Source organism: Euleptes europaea, chromosome 4, assembly GCF_029931775.1.
Source record: "Euleptes europaea isolate rEulEur1 chromosome 4, rEulEur1.hap1, whole genome shotgun sequence".
Classification (NCBI taxonomy): Eukaryota; Metazoa; Chordata; class Lepidosauria; order Squamata; family Sphaerodactylidae; genus Euleptes; species Euleptes europaea.
Window position 1 is genome coordinate 29377801 of NC_079315.1, and position 23687 is coordinate 29401487.

General features: G+C 46.2%; 1 protein-coding gene across 1 annotated transcript in view; it reads right to left on the reverse strand.

The window, feature by feature from the left end:
• SVEP1 (sushi, von Willebrand factor type A, EGF and pentraxin domain containing 1) overlaps positions 1 to 23687 on the reverse strand; it is a 162135-nt gene that overhangs the window by 9546 nt on the left and 128902 nt on the right. Inside the window, exons 41-47 of the mRNA XM_056849206.1 lie at positions 21742 to 21805; positions 20860 to 21033; positions 19802 to 19975; positions 17828 to 18001; positions 16607 to 16783; positions 6436 to 6606; positions 1846 to 1941 (exon numbers count right to left, since the gene is read on the reverse strand). Coding sequence (XP_056705184.1) covers positions 1846 to 1941; positions 6436 to 6606; positions 16607 to 16783; positions 17828 to 18001; positions 19802 to 19975; positions 20860 to 21033; positions 21742 to 21805 — 1030 coding nt within the window. The remainder of the gene's footprint in view (positions 1 to 1845; positions 1942 to 6435; positions 6607 to 16606; positions 16784 to 17827; positions 18002 to 19801; positions 19976 to 20859; positions 21034 to 21741; positions 21806 to 23687) is intronic.

The window sequence follows — 23687 nt, forward strand, 5'->3', positions numbered from 1 at the left end:
ACAGATGATGCATTGTGGTAAGTGGCATTCAGGCCAGGGAGGGCCTGGGATTTAACAGCATTGTCCTAAGTAGACTTGTGTGTGTGTGTGCGTGTTAAGTGCCGTCAAGTTGTTTCCAACTCATGGTGACCCTATGAATCAATGTCCTCCAAAGTGTCCTATCCTTAACAGCCTTGCTCAGACCTTGCAAACTGAGGGCTGTGGCTTCCTTTATAGCCAATCAATATCTTGTTGGGTCTTCCTCTTTTCCTGCTGTCTTCAACTTCTCCTAGAATGATTGTCTTTTCCAGTGACTCTTGTCTTCTCATAATGTGTCCGAAGTACGACAGCCTCAGTTTAGTCATTTTAGCTTCTAGGGTCAGTTCAGGCTTGATTTGATCTAAAACCCACTGATTTGTTTTTTTGGCGGTCCAGGGTATCCGTAACACTCTCCTCCAACACCACATTTCAAAGGAATCTACTTTCTTCCTAAGCAGACTTACACACTTCTAAGCCCCATGACTTCAATACACATAGAACACTGTAACAGCGCATTCCTGAAATGCGCTGGCGGCACTTACCATTGTCCTTAGGAGGCCGACAAAGGCCTCCGCCAGTGCTGGGGCCCACAGTGCTGGTGCCTGGAAGGCGCACGCCGGCGTTAGTGGCTCCAGAGCCAGCGTGCAGGCCCGGCCACTGGTCCCTGGCCGCTGCTGTGGCAGCGCTGGTCCTGGACGCCATTGGAGCCTCCTGCTGGTCTCTAGCCGCGGGCACAGGCCGTGGTGGCGAGCCGGGAGGCGTTCCGGCACCCTGGGAGGCGTTCCTGGGGCATTCTGGCATTCTGGTGCTGGCCGGGGGGGGGCACCCCTGAGCTGTTTCGTTTTGTTGTTGAGATACTATTTGCTGGCGTATCTCCCGTTTCAGCTCAGGAATGCCCCCCCCTTTTTTGAGATATGCCAGCTTTTTGCTGGCGTATCTCCCGTGCAACCCTATGAGGGTTATATAACTCTCTTTACGATTGCACACTGCAAACTTCTTATTGGAAGATGAGCCTTCAGGTTTTTGGACTGATGCTGACCAGTGCCAGAGGAAATGGGAATTCTTTAAAAAGGACTGTTCCATTTCACTTCTAAATGTCCCATTTTAAAAACTGCTATTAAACAGTTGGAGCATGTGAGGCGAAAAGGAAGCCATCAATGTGCACAACTCACTTGCAGTTGAGGCTGTGTGAGTCAACAAGACACCTGACCTAACAGTCTGGGAATTTAGTCTGGCGCCCTAAACATTTGACTACTGTACCCAATAATTCATAACTTCAATGCTTTAACCCCACACAAATATACAAAATCATGCCTTCTTCTTATTGTTCAAACTCTGCTAATCTGAGTTATTCTTTCTTAGTTAGCAATTCTATGGCAAAATACATTTCGATTAATTAACTCTCCCAACACAGCAAGTGCAATGTAAATAAGTGGCACAGTGTGGTGTAGTCAACAGAATATTAGAGTCTGAGAATGCCGAGCAAATTCCCGCACAACTACGTAACTTAGAAGGAGGCTTAAGGCAAGCCCCCCACCACACAAAATTGTTGTGCGTTCATTTTACCCCACCCTTCCTCCAAGAAGTCCAGGGCTGCAAACCCAGTCCTCCTTTCCTCCTTTTAATCTCTGTGAGTTAGGTGAGACAGAGAGAGAGAAGGACTGGTCCAAAGTTACCCAGCAAGCTTCACGGCCAAATGGGGACTTCAATCTGGGACTTCCAGATCCTACTCTGACACTCTAACCACTGCACCACACTGGATCTCTCCTTGGAGCGAAAGCAGGAGCCAAATACAACAAATCAATAAATGTAGCAAAAGGTACGTACGTTCTTCACAGAGACGGCCCATCCATCCGTCTGGACAGGAGCATGCATTGGGCCGCTCACAGACGCCACCATTCTGACATGGGAACCGACATATAGCTGGGAAAGGGGGACAGCATCAAATTAGAACATGTAGCTTCACAGAAATTACTCAAAGGTGTCACTGGCACTACACATTCAGAGGGAATGTAAATGTACAGAGTTTTAACTATGATGTGCCATAGTGTTTAAAAAGCTGAGCTGTTAGCCAAGAAGTCCTTTGGTTCAAATGCTACCTCAGCCATGGATTCAGTAATGATGAGCAAACGCCGTATATGCTGAATAATAATAATAAAAGGCTCACATTTTTGTGAACATCCATGTCAGGCACTCAAGAATGTTCGATGGGTATGTGAGTGTTTTGGATGCTCACAAAATACATGCATTCATGCACATTCATACAGAATGGTTCGCCCCTAATCAGGCCAAAAGCCCCACCATTCTGAAAGGAAGGGGGAGATTAATCTGCCTTAGAGGATGACTTTTAAAATAGAGAATAGTTTCCTATGGGGGCTTATTTTTTCCCTGTTATTCTTTTCAACCCTCCTCAGCATGGCTTTCAGCTGAACTGGCGGGAACTGTCATTTTTGCTGTCTGCCAAACTGAGTTGAAAGGCTGAGAAAACCACAGTTTCCGTCGCTTCCAGCAAGCCAGTAAATTCTGAGCATGTATCAGCAGCAGCTGCTCGCCTTATGCCTAATGAAGTTGCATCTGTGCAATTGGTGACATTCATATGTGAGAACAAATGCTGCCAACTGCATGTTGAAAATACACTGGAAATCCTGCACATTATAAACTGCAAACAAACCATCAGTGCTACTGTATGGACTCTCAACTTGAAAGCAAAATGGATCTGGCAAGCAAGGTAAGTTCAATTTGTGACCACACTGTTTGCAAATATCACAGCATCACTAGAATTTACAGTGCAGCCTTTATGAAATCATAGTCTCTGCCTGATCCCCCACCTGTAATATGGGGATATACCAGCCTAGTTAACATGGATACTAGAAAGATTTGTTAGCCAAATTGCTCTATTAGTATGGGGAATTAGCTTGAGCAATCGGTAGCTATGTATTTATAAAGCGGGTTCGCACTCAACTATACCAGAATCCGTTTAATGAGACCTTGAATAAAGACAGACAATGGATTCCAAATTAAATAGTGTTTATGTCTTTTTCATTCAAATCAATGATGCATACAATCATACAGAGAAATCTAGGAAATTCAAAAAGAGAGGAGTACAGGTACAGTTGCCAACGTGGCAGGAGATCGATGATTGGGATATATTTACCTTCCAGATGCGGTGTTGTCCAAATTAACGTAGACTAAGACAGATTGAAAAGTAAAAGCCAAGATGGGGGCAGGGGTTCCCGTAGACTTGACCAGCAAGGCGGGAGGGAGCATGGTTAGGCTGCGCAAAACCAAACCAACAGAGTAATGGCAAAGGTGCCAGGAAAGACCTAAGGTGACATAATGAACGGGGGGCACCCCAGATATACTGTTTTTCTGGGGGCGGGGAGAGGGGATTCACTCTTCCTAGGTTCCCAGGTGACAAAACATGACAAAAAGATTAATCTGTGGCTACCGGGGTGGGGTAGTGAGAATTTGGAAATCTATTCTAATTCCAATGGCTTTTGCAACCCGAGAGGAACCGGGAAATCTCTGCTGACGAGATTAACATTCTGGAACAATGGGTGCGATCTGTGCAAACGTCCTGGGATCGCTGCTGCATAGCTGGAGGAACGGCTCATCTTGATATCAGGATTGCTGTTGACAGCCCATTAAGCTGGGGATGTTGCAAGGGGGGTGTTTGGCACTGACTACGTGACTGACTGCTTTCCATGACATGGCTGCAGCTTCTCTCAGGTTCACCGGAGGCTGCCCTTGCATCTGCTTCCTAGCTGCTAGCTGCACAGCGCTTGCAGGAGCGTCCGAGTCCGTTACAACGGAGTGCGCAATGACCATCCCGCAGCGTTTGGGGCGGGCGCACGGCCAGAACAGTAGTCGAGTGCCTGCATAGCGGGTTGCCAGTCCGGGAGGTTTGGGCAGGCCCGTATGCTATCAGATTACTGGTGTTAACATAGGACAAAGTAAAATTATTATTATTATTCCTATTTTGGCTAATGTGTGAATGTGTGCAAAGGCATAATAATAATAAAAGGCTCATATTTTTGTGAACATCCATGTCATACACTCAAGAATGTTTATGCTGCCCTCTGGTGGATGCAATTGACTTATTAATGCAACAATTTCCAGCAATTAAAAAACATGCATGTAGACCAAACATAAATATAAGGGGGGAAAAACCCTAGTGCTTGAACGGAAAAATAATCTGATGCGGTTAAATGATACATCTCATTGGTAGCACTTGCAAAACTTTATAAACCGATAAAAGTTCTGCCAAGTACAAGCAGCAAAATACGCTTGTGAGATAAGCATCACAAGATAATGGAAACATAGCCCAAATCTTGTAATGGCATTTTATTCTAAACATGGTAATAATGTACCCATGGATTTACAGCATTATGTGTGCTCAATGTAATATACAGCTAATTTCCCATGACCCCTGTACAGATTTTAAAAATTTGCCATGGGGACATACAAGTGTAAAAATATTCTACAAATGCAGGGTAAGCCCCATGTTTGCAAAAATATAAAAATACATGTTTTTAAAAATGGGATATTACCCTCCCCCAATTAAGAGCAGTATCTGCCCATGCACAGATATTACTCTTTTTCTGTCTGAGTAGACACAGAGTGGCTCCACCAGAGGTGTATAATCAACTGGGTGGAATTTATCTTGTCGTGTAGAATTTATCTTGTGGTGTGCCACAGGGTTCTGTTCTCTCACCATGTTCTTTATTTAATGTATATATTAACACATTTATTTTTTAATTTTAATAATTAATATATCTTAATGCATAATGAGATTGTCTGGAGCTTCGGGTGATGACACCCAGCTCTATATTTCATTATCCAAGTCTCCACGGATGCATCTGTCTTGGTTCTGAACTGGTGCTTTGAGGCTGTGATCAGGTGGCTAAGGTAGAACAAGCTGAAGCTGAATCCACACAAGACAGAGGTAATGCTGGTGGGAAGGTCGATATTCTAGAGGGACTGATTCCATTTATCCTAGATGGAAGGATGTTGGCTTTTTCAGAGCAGGCAAAGAGCTTGGAGGTGCTCATGGACTTTGCCTTGCTGTTTGAAAAGCAGGTTGGGCACAGTGGCCAGGAGCACTTTCTATCAGCTGCATCTGACTCAATAATTTTCTCATTACCTAAACTCAGCTGATCTGGCCATGCTTTTGTAACCTCATAGTTGGATAGGAAAGATTTAGGCAGTATATGTGTAATGAACAAGTAATAAATATGTTATCAGATATGGAAAAATATGTTGAGAACAAAGGGTAATGTAATACAAATTAGATAATTGAATTGTGATTTTGAATGGTAAGCTCCACATGTATTGTTATATTATGGTTGTTTATGCCGTAATGTTTGTACGTTTGTGTGTTAAAAATAAAATTTAAAATAAAAATTAATGAAAGGAGGCTTACATGGTCTGTGTGAATCATTGATCCTGGTGGTTTTCATGTTGCTTCTGATGTCAGCCCTTCAAAAGCTTAGGCACTGGAGGTCTTTTTGATGGGCCTTTGTTATTTATAAAGCACCACTGAAACCATTCACCCCGACCAGTATGAAAGGAGAACATAGACCTTTTGTGTCTATGCTTCTTTTCTACTGCCCATTTTTGGACAGCAATAAAAGAACGAATAATACTCCATATTTAACAGACACTAAATATGGGGGAAATTGCTTTTGTAGATGTTCACTGTTTGCTGGGAATGGATAGCCTATTCAATCTCCAAGAACAAACAAGACCTGAGAGATCATGAAAGTAGGCAGACCATCAGAAGATAGGTATTTATTCATTCACTTTATTTATACTCTGCCAGCATGGTGTAGTGGTTAAGAGCAGTGGTTTGGAGCGGTGGACTCTGATCTGGAGAACCAGGTTTGATTCCCCAGTCCTCCACATGAGTGGCGGAGGCTAATCTGGTGAACTGGATGTGTTTCCCCACTCCTACACATGAAGCCAGCTGGGTGACCTTGGGCTAGTCACAGCTCTCTTAGAACTCTCTCAGCCCCACCTACCTCACAGGGTGTCTGTTGTGGGGAGGGGAAGGGAAGGTGGTTGTAGACTGGTTTGATTCTTCCTTAAGTGGTAGAGAAGGTCGGCATATAAAAACCAACTACTACTACTCCTCCTTCTTGTGGCTTACATTGTTCTCCTCTCTGCCATTTTATCTTCACAACTAACCTCTGGGGGTAGAAAATATTGTCGAAGGCTTTCTAAGCTTAACCTACCTCTGGGGGTAGGTTAAGCTTAGAATGTGCCAGTGGCTCAAAGGCACCCAGCAAGCTTCATGGTGGAGTGGGGATCTGAACCAGAGTTTCACAGAGCCTCATCTAACGCTAACCACTACACCACACTAACTGTCATCTGTCATCTGTCATCTGCAGCTGCAATACTTATGCCAGGGCTACATACCTTTGCAGGCTGGCGGCACTGTCCAGGTTCCATTTTCTAAACAAACACTTCGAAAGGAGCCCTCCAGCATGTACCCGCTGTAGCATGAATAGGTCACTACATCTCCGTACTGGTAAAATGTTCCACGGACCAAAGCGTTTTCTACATGAGCAGGTGGCCCACAAGATATTTCTGAGCAAATGTAATAACGAAAATGCGATTAAAAAGCAAACTAGTCAAAAGGCAAACAGAACACAAGACTATACAGGGCACGAGGCTGCAGAAAATTAATTATAAACAGGACTGATTGGAGGTATTCTTCTGTCTTATTCTCCCCCCCACATCTCAATAAGTCAAGGTTTTTCTGTCAAGGCCAAGATGTGACTTATTCAGGCAAATTACAAAAAGTACAAGCAAGGATGTGTACAGGGATCATGCTGGCCAAAGCTATTTTGCTGTCCAAGGTAAATTCCCCCCAGCATCCTGTTGTAAGTCTAGAATGTGGGTCTCAATAATACACAGTACAGGGAAAAAAGCAATGTCCACTTTATAATATTGTCGAAGGCTTTCACGGTCAGAGTTCATTGGTTCTCGTAGGTTATCCGGGCTGTGTAACCGTGGTCTTGGTATTTTCTTTCCTGACGTTTCGCCAGCAGCTGTGGCCCGCATCTTCAGAGGAGTAACACTGTGTTACTCCTCTGAAGATGCAGGCCACAGCTGCTGGCGAAACGTCAGGAAAGAAAATACCAAGACCACGGTTACACAGCCCGGATAACCTATGAGAACCAATGTCCAGTTTGCTTGCACAACAGCTAATGACATTGCTAATGTTTGTAACCACTGGGCTCATACTGCAAACTTCAGCAGTTTATGAGGCTTGCCTCCAGTCCGAGGTTAGGATTATAACCAGAGAGGTTTTCTCTAGCTTCAATTGTATTTTCAGCCAAAGAAAAACTCCCTCTCATCCATCCACTTACCTGACTGTGGCTGCTGTGGTGGGTGGGGGTGTAATCTCTTTTCCTTCCTCCACCCAGTTATTTCAATCCTGCTCCAGCTGGGCCCCAGGCACCTAGTACCCTGGGTAATGTAGTTCTCAAGAACTACCAGTTCAAGGACTCTGGGGCTGGAAGAGTGTGTGTGGTTATGTGCATGTGGATCAGAAAACCTATTGTGTTCCTGCTGCTGCATGACAAGAGTTTCCAACATTCAGAACTGGGGCTCAGAAAAAGCCAAGCAATTTTCCTTTCCCCCTTCATTTTTGGTGTAAAACAGCTCAATCTGCTGAGGCCAGATCTGAACTGATCTGCATAACATAAGAACATAAGAAAGGCCCTGCTGGATCAGACCAAGGCCCATCAAGTCCAGCAGTCTGTTCACACAGTGGCCAACCAGGTGCCTCTAGGAAGCCACAAACAAGACGAGTGCAGCCGCACCATCCTGCCTGTGTTCCACCGCACCCAAAATAATAGGCATGCTCCTCTGATACTAGAGAGAACAGGTATGCAGCATGACCAGCATCCATTCCAACTAATAGCCATGAATACCCCTTTCCTTTCCTCCACTCCCCTCTTAACGCCCTCCAAGCTGGCAGCCATCACCACACCCTAGGGCAGGGAGTTCCACAATTTAACTATGCGTTGTGTGAAAAAATACTTCCTTTTATCTGTTTTGAATTTCTCAGCCTCCAGCTTTAGCAGATGACCCCGTGTTCTAGTATTATGGGAGAGAGAGAAAAACCTCCCACTGTCCACTCTCTCCAAACCATGCATAATTTTATAGACCTCTATCATGTCTCCCCTTAGCCACCTTCTTTCCAAGCTAAACAGCCCTAAGCGTCCTAACCGCTCCCCATAGGACAGTTGCTCTAGTCCCCTAATCATTTTGGTTGCTCTTTTCTGCACCTTCTCAAGCTCTGTAATATCCTTTTTTAGGTGTGGTGACCAGAACTGTACACAGTATTCCAAGTGTGGTTTTACCATAGATTTGTACAAGGGCAGTATGATATCAGCAGTTTTATTCTCTATTCCTTGTCTAGTTATGGCCAGCATGGAATTTGCCTTTTTTACAGCAGCCGCACACTGGGTTGACATCTTCATTAAACTATCCTCTACCACCCCAAGATCCCTTTCTTGGTCTGTCGCTGCCAGCACAGATCCCATCAGTGTATATGTGAAGTTGGCATTTTTTGCCCCAATATGCATCACTTTACACTTACTCACATTGAAACTCATTTGCCATTTTAATGCCCATTCTTCCAGTATGCAGAGATCCTTCTGGAGCTCTTCACAGTCCGATTTTGTTTTAACTACCCTAAATAATTTGGTGTCATCTGCAAACTTGGCTACTTCACTGTTTAACCCCAACTCCTGGTCATTGATGAACAGGTTGAAAAGCACCGGTCCCAACACAGATCCCTGAGGCACCCCACTGCTCACATCCCGCCATTGTGAAAACTGACCATTGATTCCTACTCTCTGCTTCCTATTTTTCAGCCAGCTCTCAATCCATAAGAGGACTTGTCCTCTTATCCCGTGACTATGAAGTTTGCTTAGCAGTCTTTGGTGGGGGACTTTGGAAATCCAAATACACAATACAAAATTTGGAAATCCAAATACACAATATCCACAGGCTCATTCCTGTCCACATGCTTATTGACGCTTTCAAAAAACTCTAATAGGTTAGTGAGACAGGACCTACCCTTACAGAAGCCATGTTGGGTTTTGCCCAGCAGACCTTGCCCTTCTATATGCTTGACAATTCTATTTTTAATAATGCTTTCCACCAATTTACCCGGAACAGACGTTAAGCTAACTAGCCTGAAATTTCCTGGGTCCTCCTGTCAGGCACGGCCTGATACCCAGCAGGAGACCAGATGGTATTCCAAGGTCGACTTGTTATTCAACTCTGTGATGTTTTGTCTCGCCACTCCCTGAGAACGGCCTATCTAAGGGTTGCCATGGCAACCAGGAATCGTCCAGAAAGTTCATTTCAGCTTTATTACTGTACTCTGATCCCTACCCCCCATTAGCCTCATTGCATCTTCCCCGTTGGATTCTGTACCTTGCTGTGTATTTTCCAATTAAACTAACTTTCTATGGAGACCATGCCTAGAGGTCATTTGTGGGATTTATCTGGCGAGCCCAGAGCTGACATTATGAGGCTAATCCCTCTTCCTTTTAACTTTTTTTCTTTGATTTGTTTTTGTGGGGAATGGGGCTTGAGCCTTTCTCCTAAGTTCTGCATGGCGGCAGTGGCTGAATTCACTCATCCCTCTGGGGAGGGGGATGACAGATCGCCCCAGGCAGGGAGACCGAGAACAACTACTGCCAGAGAGGTACTTTGCCACCTTCTCCGGGAGAAGGTTAAGGTACGCGCCCGAGAGGAGGCCCAGCGTGCCCAGGAGGTGGCCCAGCGCATTCGGGAGAAGGCCGTAACGATCGCCGGGCCAGAAGCCAAGCGCCGCATCCAGGAGGAGGATGAGCAGAGCCATCGGGAGGGGGCCGAGCGACTTGCCCAACACCGGGGTGGGTGGCAGGCCTGGGTGGCGCGCATGCTGGAGCCGGTGGAGTGGCTGCTCCCGGCTCCGGATCTTTCCCTCCGAAAGCGGAAGCAGGTGGATCAGCAGACGGAGTGGGAGACCAATCTCCGGGGTTCCCAGACGCGCCTGGCTGGGACAGCTTTTCCATGCCGAACGCGAGAGGATGAGGACGACGTCTGATGCCTGCAACACCAGAGCCGGGACTTACAGGAACAATTGACTCAGGTGCAGGACCGAATGGCTACCATGTGGCGGGAGATGGGGAAGTTTTAACGGACTCAACCAGCCCCCATCCCGCTCCCACTGGCACTGGCACCACCCCAGCTTGGAGGGCAGGGTCTGCCTGGCACTGGTTCCGGCCAGCCAGGACTACTGATGCCGGTTCTAGGCCAGTTGGGAACGCCAGGCTCAAGACAGCCTGCCCCAGGTCAGCCCAGGGGCCCCGTTCCAGAGCATCCAGGGGGACCCGCGTCGCCGGGTCAACCACAACCACAACCAGTATGGCATGCTCCGCAACCGCTCCCATACACCCCACAAAGAGACTTATGAGCAACGTTTGATGGGTCAGCGGAAAGGCTGCCTTTCTTTTTACATCATGTGGACAGTTTTATGAGAGAGCAGGGACCCACCTTTCCCACGGAAGACAGTCGGGTTAGGTATGAGTTGTCCCTGCTGGAAGGAGAAGCAGCGGAATGGATGATTCAACAGTTCAACCTTCGGGCCTGATCCGTGTAAACTCTAAATGACTTTATGTGAGCATTACGGGGACTCTTCGAGGATCCCTTCCGAAGTGAGAAGGCTAAGACCGCCATCCTCCAACTGCGCCAGGGTGCTAAATCAGTCCGGGAGTATGCCAGTGAGTTTCAACGGCTTGACAGTAAGATTGTGGACTGGAGCGAAGCCACATGGGTACAGTATTTTCGGGAGGGGCTGAATCCCGAAATACTGTATTGGAGTCTTATGCAGAGAGACCTGCCGAACCTTGAAGAATGGATCCTGTTGGCGGGAGAGGTGGAGAGTGGTCGACAACTTCTCTCCCTCTGCAAGAGCAGGGCGAAGGAGACGGGGCCGCGGCAAGCCCGAGCGACCCTGCAGGCAACCCCAAAGGTACCCGCTTCGCCACCATGGAGATCAGCTCCTGAACTTGACCAAGCTGAACGGTTCCTAAGTGGAGCTTGTCTCATTTGTGGGGCGGTAGGCCATTTCACCGCAGCCTACCCGTTACAGCCGAAATGGCCAGTCCCGAATCCCCGCCCTGGGAGTGTGACTCGGGCAGGAGGAGACAGTCGTCAAAAGAGCGCTGCAACCGGAAGCGCCGCCACCGTCGGACGGAATGGTCCCTCCACTCTCAATCTCGACGCAGAAGTCCCTTCAGCGGATCTCTCCATTCTGTTACCTGGCCCCTCCGGGCCTCGGATTACAAATGCCACTGTACAGAGTGTGGACAGTACTGCCTTACCAGAGGGAGAGGGAACTTGGGGAGTCTAGGCGCTGAATCTGGTCCCAACTCTCGACCAGTCAGGAGATGGAGCGCTGCCGCAGACCCTTGTACAACTGGAGTACAACCTGAAGCCCCAAGAATGGTGAGCAATGTGGAGGACACCATGTTCCTAGATGTTATTTTGCAGTCCTACAAGGGGGGGTCCCCAGATTCATGTAAAGGCCCTAGTACCCTAATTAATGAGGACACGTTTCAAGCCTTAAAAGTAAAAGCGGTGCGCCTACCCCAACCCATCCAGTTTGCTCAAATGGATGGCAGTGAGTTTCGAGGAGGGCCGGTGGACCATCGCACCGGTAGAGTTGCCATGGGGTGGGCCATCACTGGGAACAGTTGCATTTCACAATAGCACTGAGCATTCACTACGCCGTGGTGTTGGGGGCGAATTGGATACGTGGGCACAGTCCCATTATAGACTGGGCAGCCAGAACTATAGAATTTGCCCAACCACAGTGTGATCGCCATCGTAAAGAAATAGCGGCGAGGGAACCTGCCATGGCGGCGCAGCCAAATAATACTATTAACCCTCCTCAACTACCCCCCAAGTATTCGGACTATGCTGACATTTTTGATGTACAGGAATGTGATGTGCTACCGCCCCACCGCACAACGGACTGCACCATTGAAGTAGTAGGGGAAGGTACATTGCCCAAAAGCAAAATTTATCCAATGAGCCCCAAAGAAAAGTTGGTACTCAGAGACTTTTTAGACAAAAACCTAGAGCGGGGGTTCATTCGACCATCCTCTGCACCAAATTGCGCCCCTGCCTTTTTCGTGCGCAAGAAGACGGGTGATTTACGCTTGTGCATAGACTTTCGCAGACTCAATGCGGTCACCCAAACCAACGCCTATCCCATCCCTCTAATCTCTGATTTGTTGAGCCAGCTGAGTGAGGCGTGCTTTTTTACGAAACTGGATTTGGTTGAAGCATATTATCAGGTAAAGATTTGGGAGGGAGATGAGCCGCTGACTGCGTTTTCTAGCTGTTTTGGGATGTTCAAGTACCTGGTGATGCCCTTCGGACTAAAAGGCGCCCCGGGAGTCTTCATGCAGCTGATTAATGAAATACTTCATGACCTGTTGTTTAAGGGAGTGGTGGTTTACTTAGATGACATTCTTATTTACTCCAAGACTTATGAGGAGCATGTTGCCATGGTCAAAGAGGTGCTACGGTGCCTCAGAGAAAATCAGCTCTATGCCAAGGTATCTAAATGCGAATTCCACCGAGATCAATTGACTTTCCTAGGATAAATAATTTCGCACCAAGGACTGGCCATGGATCCTGAAAAGGTGCGAGCCATGGTGGAATGGGAACCTCCCTCCACCCGTAAACAGGTGCAACAATTCTTAGGGTTCGCAAATTTTTATAGGGGGTTCTTCAACAACTTTGGTCAAATTGCATTGCCCATCACCGACCTCCTTAAAACCAAGGGGAAGGGGTGCGGCTTCCCAGCCGGGAGCAAGGGTGGAGTGGACACCGGAGTGTCAAAGAGCTTTTGAGATTCTTAAGCAATTGTTTACAACAGAACCCGTGCTGAAGCATCCAGATTGCGGGCGGCCGTTCATCGTTGAGGTAGATGCTTCCGAGGTAGCCATGGGAGGGGCCCTCTTGCAAGGGGGGGGAAACGGCCAGCTGCACCCCTGTGCTTATTTTTCTAAGAAGTTTTCCCAATCCAAGCTGAACTGGCCCATATGGGAAAAAGAGGCCGCCGCGGTAAAGCATGCTCTAACGGTGTGGAGACATTTTCTAGAGGGGGCAGACACCCCCTTTGAGGTGTGTACCGATCACAAAAACTTGGAAGCCTTAACGGGGGCTCGCAAGCTCTCCGCCAAACAGGTGTGTTGGGCGGATTTCTTTTCTAAGTTCGATTTCATCATACGCCATGTCCCAGGGAAACAAAACCAGCTGGCGATGCTTTGTCCAGGCTTCCCCAATACCCGAGTAAGCTGGAGCGCCACACGGAGTCCCTTTTCACTCCCGCACAGGGGGGTCTGACGCCAACGTTAGCTGTGCAGACCCGTGCCCAAGACAATGGTCTCTTGAGGTTATGGACGTACTGTGCCCGAGTGAGACGCTTGCACCCCTCCCTCTAGCACCGCAGACTGAAGCATCAGGGGGACCCGTGAGTCCAACTCCCCCATTTTCTCTCCCAGAGGGACTACCGAATTCTTTCAGAGACGCATTGGTCCAGGGTTGCCAAACAGAACAGTTAACCAATGCCTTTCCTGCAAATCTTGTGAAGAGGGGGGAACTGTGGTTTAAAGATACCAAATTGTATGTGCGTGAAATACTTCGGGGGAAGGTGTTCGGTCTCGCTCATGGAGTGAAATCTGCAGGACATTTTGGTTTCGTGAAGTCGCTACACCTACTCCGTCAGCAGTTTTGGTGGTCGAAAATGCGAGCGGACTTAGACGCATTCATTCGCAGTTGTCCCACCTGCGCCATTGCCAAATGACCCCCAGGGAAGCCCCCTGGGTTGCTGCAACCGTTGGAAGCACCCTTAAGACCGTGGGAAGTTATTGCCATGGATTTCATGACTGATCTACCTTTCAGCAGGGGGAAAACGGTACTATGGGTGGTTACGGATCTATTTTCCAAGTGCATTTGGTACCCTGTGCACGCTTGTCCTCCGCCCCGAAATTGGCCCGTATGTTTGTGTCACATGTTTTCAAATATCATTCGTTCCTGCGCAAGGTAGTCTCTGACTGTGGGGTCCAATATGTTGCCAAATTTTGGAGGGCTTTTCTCAAATTGGTGGGGTGGAACAGGGACTGTCAAGTGCGTTTCACCCTCAGACCGATGGACAGACCGAACGGGTTAATGCTGTGTTGGAATGTTATTTACGGTGATATGTTAATTACCATCAAGATGACTGGGTCGACCTCTTGCCTTTTGCGGAATATGCTTATAATAATGCTGTACATCAATCTACAGGTTTTAGTCCATTCTACGCAGTATACGGAAGAGAGTTTGGTCCCCTAGGCAGTGTTGACGTTTCAGGGGAGGAGGGGGGGGCGACATAAGTGAGTGGGTCCAGGCAATTCAGACCACTTGGCCGTGGTTACAACAAAATTTAGAACGGGCTAAACGGAAGTACAAAGCTCAAGCAGACAAACATCATTCGCCTGGTTGGGAAATCGCCTTGGTGGGGGACCTGGTGTACCTGTCCATCAAAAACCTACGCTCCTTGCGTCCCTGCAGGAAACTCAGTGAAAAGTATGTAGGACCTTTTCCCGTATCGAGAATCATCAACAAAGTGACTGTTGAACTCTCCCTCCCCAAGACTCTGAGAAAGATACATCCAGTATTCCATGTTAGTCTTTTGAAGCAACATGTACCCTCGCCCAAATGGCACCCAGAAGCCCCTCCTGAGTTGCCTAGCATGGTGGGGGGGGGAGGAATACTTCGAAGTGTCCAAGATCCTCGACTCCCGGGTCCACAGGGGGGTGCTGCAGTATCTGGTCCGTTGGAAACATTTCGGTCCTGCATACGATGAATGGGTGAATCATCACCATGTGTCCGCCCCCTGGTTGGTTCGCCAATTCCATGCATTATACCTGAACTGTCCCTCCCTGCTGGACTTGGGAGGAGGGGGGCTTTAGAGGGGGCAGAATGTCAGGCACGGCCTGATACCCAGCAGGAGACCAGATGGTATTCCAAGGTCAACTTGTTATTCAACTCTGTGATGTTTTGTCTCGCCACTCCCTGAGAACGGCCTATCTAAGGGTTGCCGTGGCAACCAGGAGTCGTCCAGAAAGTTCATTTCAGCTCCCTACCCCCCATTAGCCTCATTGCATCTTCCCCGTTGGATTCTGTACCTTGCTGTGCATTTTCCCATTAAACTAACTTTCTATGGAGACCATGCCTAGAGGTCGTTTGTAAGATTTATCTGGCGAGCCCAGAGCTGACACCCCCCTGGAACCTTTTTTATAAATGGGTGTTACATTGGCCCTTCTCCAGTCCTCTGGTACAGAGGCTGATCGAAGGGACATATTACATATCTTTGTTAGAAATTCAGCAATTTCCCATTTGAGTTCTTGAAGAACTCTAGGATGAATACCATCTGGTCCCTGTGACTTGTTAGTTTGCAGTTTGTCTAAACATTCTAGGACTTCCTGCCTTGTTACCACTATTTGCCTCAGTTCCTCATTTTCCCCTCTCCAAAATCTCTGTTCAGGAGAAGGAATCTGCCCTGTATCTTCAACAGTAAAGACAGATGAGAAGAATTCATTTAGTTTTTCAGCAATCGCTTTATCCTCCCTTAGAGTTCCTTTACTCCCATTGTCATCCAATGGTCCAACCGCTTCCCTAGCTGGTTTCCTACTCCTAATATACTTAAATAATTTCTTATTGTTTGTTTTGATGTGTTTAGCAATATGCCCCTCAAAATCTTTTTTTGCATCTCTAATTGTCTGTTTGCATTTCCTTTGTGCAAGTTTGTGTTTGCTTCTGTTCGCCTCGTTTGGGCAAACCTTCCAGTCTCTGAAGGAAGACTTTTTTTCTCTAATTGCTTCCTTCACCTTACCCGTTAGCCATGGTGGTGACCTCTTGGGCTTATTACTACCTGACCTGCGGTATACAAGCTAGCTGAGCCTCTAGTAATGTGGACTTGAGTACCCCCACGCCAAGGATTCTGTGGACGAGTCTGCCCTTTGTATGGTCTCTAGCTTATTAGACACTATGCCTTCCTTGATATACATAGCAACACCCCCTCCAATACGCCCTTCCCTGTCATTTCTATACAGTTTGTAACCAGGGATGACTGTATCCCACTGGTTCTCTCCCCTCCACCAGGTTTCTGTAATGTTCACTATATCTATGTTTTCTCTTAAAACCATGCACTCTAATTCCCCCATTTTTGCTTGGAGGCTTTGTACAATGAATTCATGGAGGCATGAATTCACCAATCACTAATAATAGCCCAGATGCAAAAGGCCAGATGTTTTTCTAAAGCATGCTTGCCTCAGATCACTAGTGGTATCTGGTGACTCAGTAAACACTACTCATCTGTTTATGCACATATGAATATGCATCAGTGCTCAAAATTTCTTTCTTGGTTTAGTTTGCCTTGTTTTCTAGCTTTATTTGAATGAATAAGAGTTTCATATTAAAACCTATTTATAATTAAAAAAACAGCCATGAAAGCCATACTTACTTTCACATTTAGCTGTAGTGGGGGTCCATGTCTCGTCAGGATTACATGTAATGACAGACTGCCCTCTAAGTTGAAAGCCCTCTCTGCACTTGATAAAGACTTTTTGCCCCACATAAAAATTTGTCTCTGACAGCAGTGCATTTTCTGGAATTATGAAAGGCACAGGGCACAGATTTGCTGTGTGGAGGATAAACAAAAACAACAAAAGATTTTAGATGCATTTTAAATACTTTTCCTTATTTGCAGTGCAGTCCTTGGCCTTTTATGCAGGGATGTTTCTCTGTGGTCACTCATGCTGACTGCTTTGGGGCTTCCTTTTGATTATGCATGCCTTTTCCTGCCGACAGAGGTTGCCTCACTCTCCCCATGTGTTTTGCCCGCATTTTCAAGATTCACAGAATCTGGAAAACACGGGCAAAATGCACGGGGAGAGCAGGGCAGAAAAGGAATGCATAATCAAAAAAAAAAGCCCAGTTCCCAAACACACAATTCCAATGTGTGATCTTTCAGCTGGTACAATCAGATGGTAGAGCAGGGGTAACTGGGGAGTAGGTGTGTGTAGTCTTAAAAGTTCTGCTGGGTGCAGGGAATTGGGCTAAGTGACCGGGTATGTCAGGCTGGGTATGTTCAGCCTGAGGAGGAGAAGACTGAGAGGTGGTATGATAACCATCTTCAAGTACTTGAAGGGCTGTCATCTAGAAGAGGGTGCCGAGTTGTTTTCTGTTGCCCCAGAAGGTCGGACCAGAAACAATGGGTTGTAATTAAATCAAAAGAGTTTCCATCTAGACATTACGAAGAATTTTCTAACAGTTAGAGCGGTTCCTCAGTGGAACAGGCTTCTTCGGGAGGTGGTAAGCTCTCCTTCACTGGAGGTTTTTAATAAGAGGTTAGATGGCCATCTGTCAGCAATGCTGATTCTATAACCTTAAGCAGATGATGAGAGGGAACGCATCTTGGTCATCTTCTGGGCATGTAGTGGGAGTCACTGGGGGTGTGGGGGGGAGGTAGTTGTAAATTTCCTGCATTGTACAGGGGGTTGGACTAGATGACCCTGGTGATCCCTTCCAACTCTATGATTCTATATCTCTTGCCTTGAAAATCCTAAGGGTTTGCCATATGTCGACTGTGACTTGATGGCACTTCATGCAGACATACACAAAAATATCATTCAACTTTTAGTTGCTTAAAGTAAACCAATTTTCATGGTAAAAATGTACACACGTTTGCAGAGAGGCATGGGGTGGCTCCACATTCCAGACTCCGTGCATTCTGCAAGAGGTTCTCCTTCCAAGCTGTACCCTCTGTTGCAGTAATATGCAGCTCGGCTGCCTACTGTGTTGTTTTCATAGAGAGCCTTTCCGTTCTCTATAAATTCGGGATCTTCACATCTAGTTTCTAAAAAGCATGATATCTTAATTAAGTCAATTTTTGTTAACATTCAACTTGCATCAAGTAATCAGGAAAAAAAGAATAGCAAGACTGTATCCCCTCTAGAGAATGTCACTAGACCTGCTCTAGAGAATGTCACTAGACTAGCACTGACCTGCATATTTCAAATGTTTATCCTTTCTTTCCTCCAAATAGGGTTGCCAACCTACAGGTACTAGCTGGCGATCTCCTGCTATTTTAACTGCCGATATTGTTGCCACATGCGCTGCCCAACCTCCCGCCCTGGTTTTGGCAACTACCTCAGAGACTCACTGTACTAAGCGTTAATAGCCTGCTGCTCTGGGCTAGCGCTCCGCTGCATTACCAGGCTGTCCAGGACAAGAGACCGGGTAACCCTGCAGAACCAGCCAAAGGGAAGCCATGATCCTGATTGTCTCCTGATCCAAAGGGAAGCCATAACACTGAGGCGAGAGCATCACATCGCCCTCTCCTGCCGTTCCCCCCCCAGTATCCTGTGAGAAAAACATCCGACGCAATCGGCATTAACAACTAGGAAGAACTCCTCTGCCGCATCCCTGGAGTGTAGAGATTCACACCTTCCTGAGGTATTGTTGAACAGGAGAAGATCGAGTCAAGCTATCCTGGAGATATGCAAATCATTGGTGCCAGCTTAGTTTACAGATTGTCACTCTGCCCGATCTCTCCAGCCGAAGTCTTTGATCCCTACTGTTTAAGATAGGAGCCATCTGGGGAATCTCAACCCCCCCACCCCAGAGAAGGGTATATTTTGCCCTTCCCGACAAAGCAGTGAGGTTCTGCCCTACCTCTCCCTCCTTTTTTTACCGTGTGTGTTGAGTTTTGCGGAGCTCCACACCCCCTCCTTTCCGGTGACTTGGCTGGCCCAAGGCTCCGATACATCCCTCTCCCATCCCCTGCTATATTTTATTTTGTACCTATATGCCACGGATTTTGGACATCTCCACTTCTAGATCGGTAACGTATTACCCTATCACCAACATCCTCTCCCTTGAGAAACGTCTCTAATCCTACCTCCTTTTTATTCTTAGTTTCTTGTATGTATGTATTTGCAACACTGAATGAATGAATATATAAACACTTTTAATCTGGAAATCCTTGGTCTGTCATTATTCTGAGATTCACTGAAAACAACCCTGCTATACATTGGGTGATTCCGCTATATAAATAAATTAGTGCCGCTGCTCATGGTAATTTCCCCAATCAAAGAGCAGTTTCGGTAACAACAGAGATCAGTTCCCCTGGAGAAAATGGCCGCTTTGGCAATTGGACTCTATGGCACTGAAGTCCCTCCCCTCCCCAAACCCTGCCCTCCTCAGACTCTGCCTCAAAAACCTCCCGCCAATGGTGAAGAGGGAACTGGAAACCCTACCTCCAAATAACACAGGGCGGCATACATGGTTGATCCCTTGCCAATTTTAAGCTCATAACAATGCTGCAAGATAGGGGAGGCTGAGAGAAAGTGACTGGCCCAAGGTCACCCATTAGATTTTATGACAGAGTATGGATCTGAACTCAGATCTCTCAGGAGCTAGTCTCTGGCCACTTTAGCTACTAAACCACATTAAGGGCTTCCTCTCCATCTCTACTAACCCTCGTCCCTTCCTCTGTGAATATGGATTTCTGAAGAGACAATCTGTATATCTCACCAGTTTTCAATAAAGGGACTATGCGCAAACCCACAGAACTGGGTTTTTGTTTTTTGCATTCCCATCTATAAGAAAAAACCTTAATAAGACTGAATAACACAAAATACCACTTAAAGGTCACCTTCGCAGGAGGGAAGGGGTTTACTCCAGGATCCATTGGATAAACATGTGGTATTTTCAGGTCCAGTCAGATGATATCCAAAATTACATACATAGGATACATTACTTCTGTATGTATTTCCTGTAGTTATAGACAATGCATTTTCTACCACTGGTGGTGGATCACAGCTTATACCTACAAGAGAAAAGAATCCTTCCTTTATTATCTTTTTGGTATTTATTGTAATTTATTCTTCTTTATACAGTGCATTATTCCCTCTTTTATTAAAAAAAGGAATAGATAGAGCAAAAAGTGAGCAAGATCTGAAATGTGGGGGGTGGTTATACTTGAACCTACTGAATGAGAAGTATGCTTAAAATTTAGGGCAGTTCATTTGGAAGGGTATTAAGACTTGGAGCCCATTACTGAAGGGGGGAACTCCTTAGGAGCTGGTGTGACACCGCGCCGGCATAGGTACCATTTTATCAGGGAATAAGGTGGCACCTACTCCAGAGAGGGGGTAAACACACCCATGGTACCTCCCATTGTCTGCTTCAAGCCCTCACCCCCATAAGACAGCACCAATGAAAAATTTAAGCTACTTTCACCACCACCCCCGGTTTAAAAAACACAGATACATATAGAAAAGCCCAGTTCCAGCCCACGTCTGAAGCAGCATGCAGACTAATGATGATGCCAAAGCTGGCTCCATACACAATGGCAAGTTTCATGAAAAATTAAGGCATACACCATTCTCCTTTCTCACGTTACACTACAGCCAACGAAGCTGATACAACCACAGGCCCGAGATAGTTGTATGTTCCTACAGGTACTTTTGCTGGATCCAAATCACTCATCCCAAAAGGGACCTTTTTGTCTGAAATAAATACATCTTGTTGTGATTTACTGGTGTCACACCAGTATCTCTCTATCTGTTCTTTATGGAACAAACCCAGAATAAAGAAGAGCAAATCCCTGTTTGGGACAAGTAGTTTGAATACGACTTTGCAGGGGGGGGGGGATAATGCACTTTCTTTTCCAAAAAAAAGCTCCTGTCCATATGTACTGATTCTACTTACTCACACACGTCGGGGCTGAAGGGCTCCAGTTCTTGTTGACGTGGCAAATCCTTCGACTGGGACCCTGCAACTCAAATCCCTGATTGCATGCATAGAGAACTTCATGGCCAAACAAGAAATCCTTGCCAAGGATGAATCCATCATCTATTGCTTCTGGGGGTCCACAGGATATCTCTGAATGAGGACACACATATTATTATTTTGTTATGATTTCGTTACAGAAGGGGGGGGAAATCCCACCCTATTATCTCAGGCCTGTTCATTTGCCGCATAGAAATCAGCTTGGAGATAATCTACTAGGAATACATGTTGCCTGCATTCTGGAGCCCACGGTGGGGACAATGCCAAAGGATTTATGCAACAGGGCACAAACATGTCCCCTCATTGAAGGTTGTGGCCAAATGTGTAGCATTGCACCTGGGTCAATTTCATCAGGCTAACAACCAGTGGGGAAAGATGGAAAGGGGCTCAATAATGCTTTACAAGGAGGGGATGGGTTGTTTGATGTGAATTTCCTTGTTGATAAAGTCCTTCTTTTTGGAGGAAGGCTTGGTGGAAGAGAGTCATGGGATCCAACTAAGTGGAAGTGACTAATTGTATCCAACCCAATGATGTTTATCTATCCACATTAACTTAAGTTTTCTTAAGAGGGCATGGCAATTTCTGCCAGTTCTCCTCCCCCCACTGGAGACTCCCACAATGTTGTTCTTGAGGGCCTGCTGCCCCTCAGGAACAAAATTCAAAGTGACTCAGTGGGAGGGGGAAAATCAGCACTTAAGTTTTCTTTAACAGTGTGATTGGATTCCACACAATTCATTTATATTTTTTTCTCCTTTAAGTCATGCTCATGGTAGATATGCAAGAAATTAATGCACAGCTTACTTCTGCACACTGGCATCGTTCCACTCCATAGCTTATCTGCTTCACAAGTACGTTCTGCATCACCCTATCAGACAATACAAATATTCAGGGAACAGCATGAAATACCCATACAAGCATACTTCAGAGATATTGCAGGTTTGGTTCCAGACCACCGCAATAAAGCAAGTCACACAAATATTTTTGTTTCCCGGTGAATATAAGTTATATTTACCCTATACTGTAGTCTATTAAGAGTGCAATTGCATTATGTCTAAAAAGAAGAAGAAGAAGAGTTGGTTTTTATATGCCAACTTTCTCTACCACTTAAGGAAGAATAAAACCGGCTTACAATCACCTTCCCTTCCCCTCCCCACAACAGACAACCTGTGAGGTAGGTGGGGCTGATACAGCAGAGAGAACTGTAACTAGGCCAAGGTCACCCAGCAGGCTTCATGTGTAGGAGTGGGGAAACCAACCTGGTTCACCAGATTAGCATCCACTGCTAATGTGGAGGAGTAGGGAATCAAACCCGGTTCTCCAGATGAGAGTCCACTGCTCCAAACCACCGCTCTTAACCACTACACCATGCTGACTCTCTAATAATAATGAAAAAGTTTGAAATATTATGAGGATTACCAAAATATGACAGAGACACGAAGTGAGAACATGCTGTTGCAAAAATGGCTTGATCATATTCTTTTGTATTGTCCATTTTATTGTGAAATCCGTGCTACCCTTTTAGATCCCTTTCTCTTAAATTATGTGGATCAAGCTGATGATAGTAAGATTAACTTGTTGTTATCCTCCCGAAGTTCTGAGATTATTGAATCTGTGGTTAAATTTCTTGGTGATGTAATGAAGAGGCGAGGTCAAATGATGTATAGTGGCTAGGTTATACTCCGTTTGATTGCTTGATAGTATGCCAATAAAGGTATTGAAATTGACAGACACAAAGTGAGAACATGCTGTTGGAAAAATGGCTTGCTCAAAAACACAATATCTGTGAAGCACAATAAAGCGAAGAGAATAAAACGAGGTATGCCTGTAATCTCATCCTATCTCACAATGTTATAAAAGCAAGAGAAACGGGAAGCTTGTTTGCTCTTAATTTCTGCATGGTTTAGCTGACTGAAAAACTCACTTTCCCTGAGATCAAAAACTGGAGACAGAACAGAACATTAACTTTTCTCCTAGCTGTTACATGGTCGCAGTTTTACCGACCGTATCTGACTGGCTCTTCTTAAACTGTACCTAGCTGATGGAAGCAATCTACTTTAAAATAAGATGCTACATGGAGACTTACACTGTAATCCTAAACAGCATTACAACCTTTTAATTCCATTAACTTCAATGGAGTTGGAAGGGTAAATTGGAATAAACAATGTTTGGTGTACAAAGAAGAAGTTAAGAAGACCCTGCAGGGGGTGGCAAGAGGGCAATTAGATGGGATAGTGAGGTCAGCACCTTTTCTCCTGTTAAGTGTCATTCCTTGTCTGTCTCCAGATTGCTACTCTCAGGGCAATATCCTGGTTCTTCCCAGAAGTTCCACGCTGTTTCTCTCTCAGTTAGTGATGTAGCTAACAGGGCTGGATCTAGGGGAACGAAGGGGCAGATGCCCCGGGTGGCAGGCAGAGAGGGGGCGATGGCAGCCAAAGCAGAGGTTTAATTGCCCAGCAGAGATTCTCCCAATTAGATAATTCACAGTGGGTAGCTGTGTTAGTCTGTTTGCAGTAGTCAAAAAGGGCAAGAGTCCAGTAGCACCTTAAAGACTAACAAAAATATTTTCTGGTAGGGTACCAGAAAATATTTTTGTTAGTCTTTAAGGTGCTACTGGACTCTTTCTCCCAATTAGGCTGCTCCTAAGAGGTGGGGGAGGCTCAATTGCCCAGCAGAGATGGTTTGTTTCATAGCTCGCGTATTATGCTGCTGCTAGGAGTGGAGGGAGGGAGGAGGGAAGGGAGAGGGAG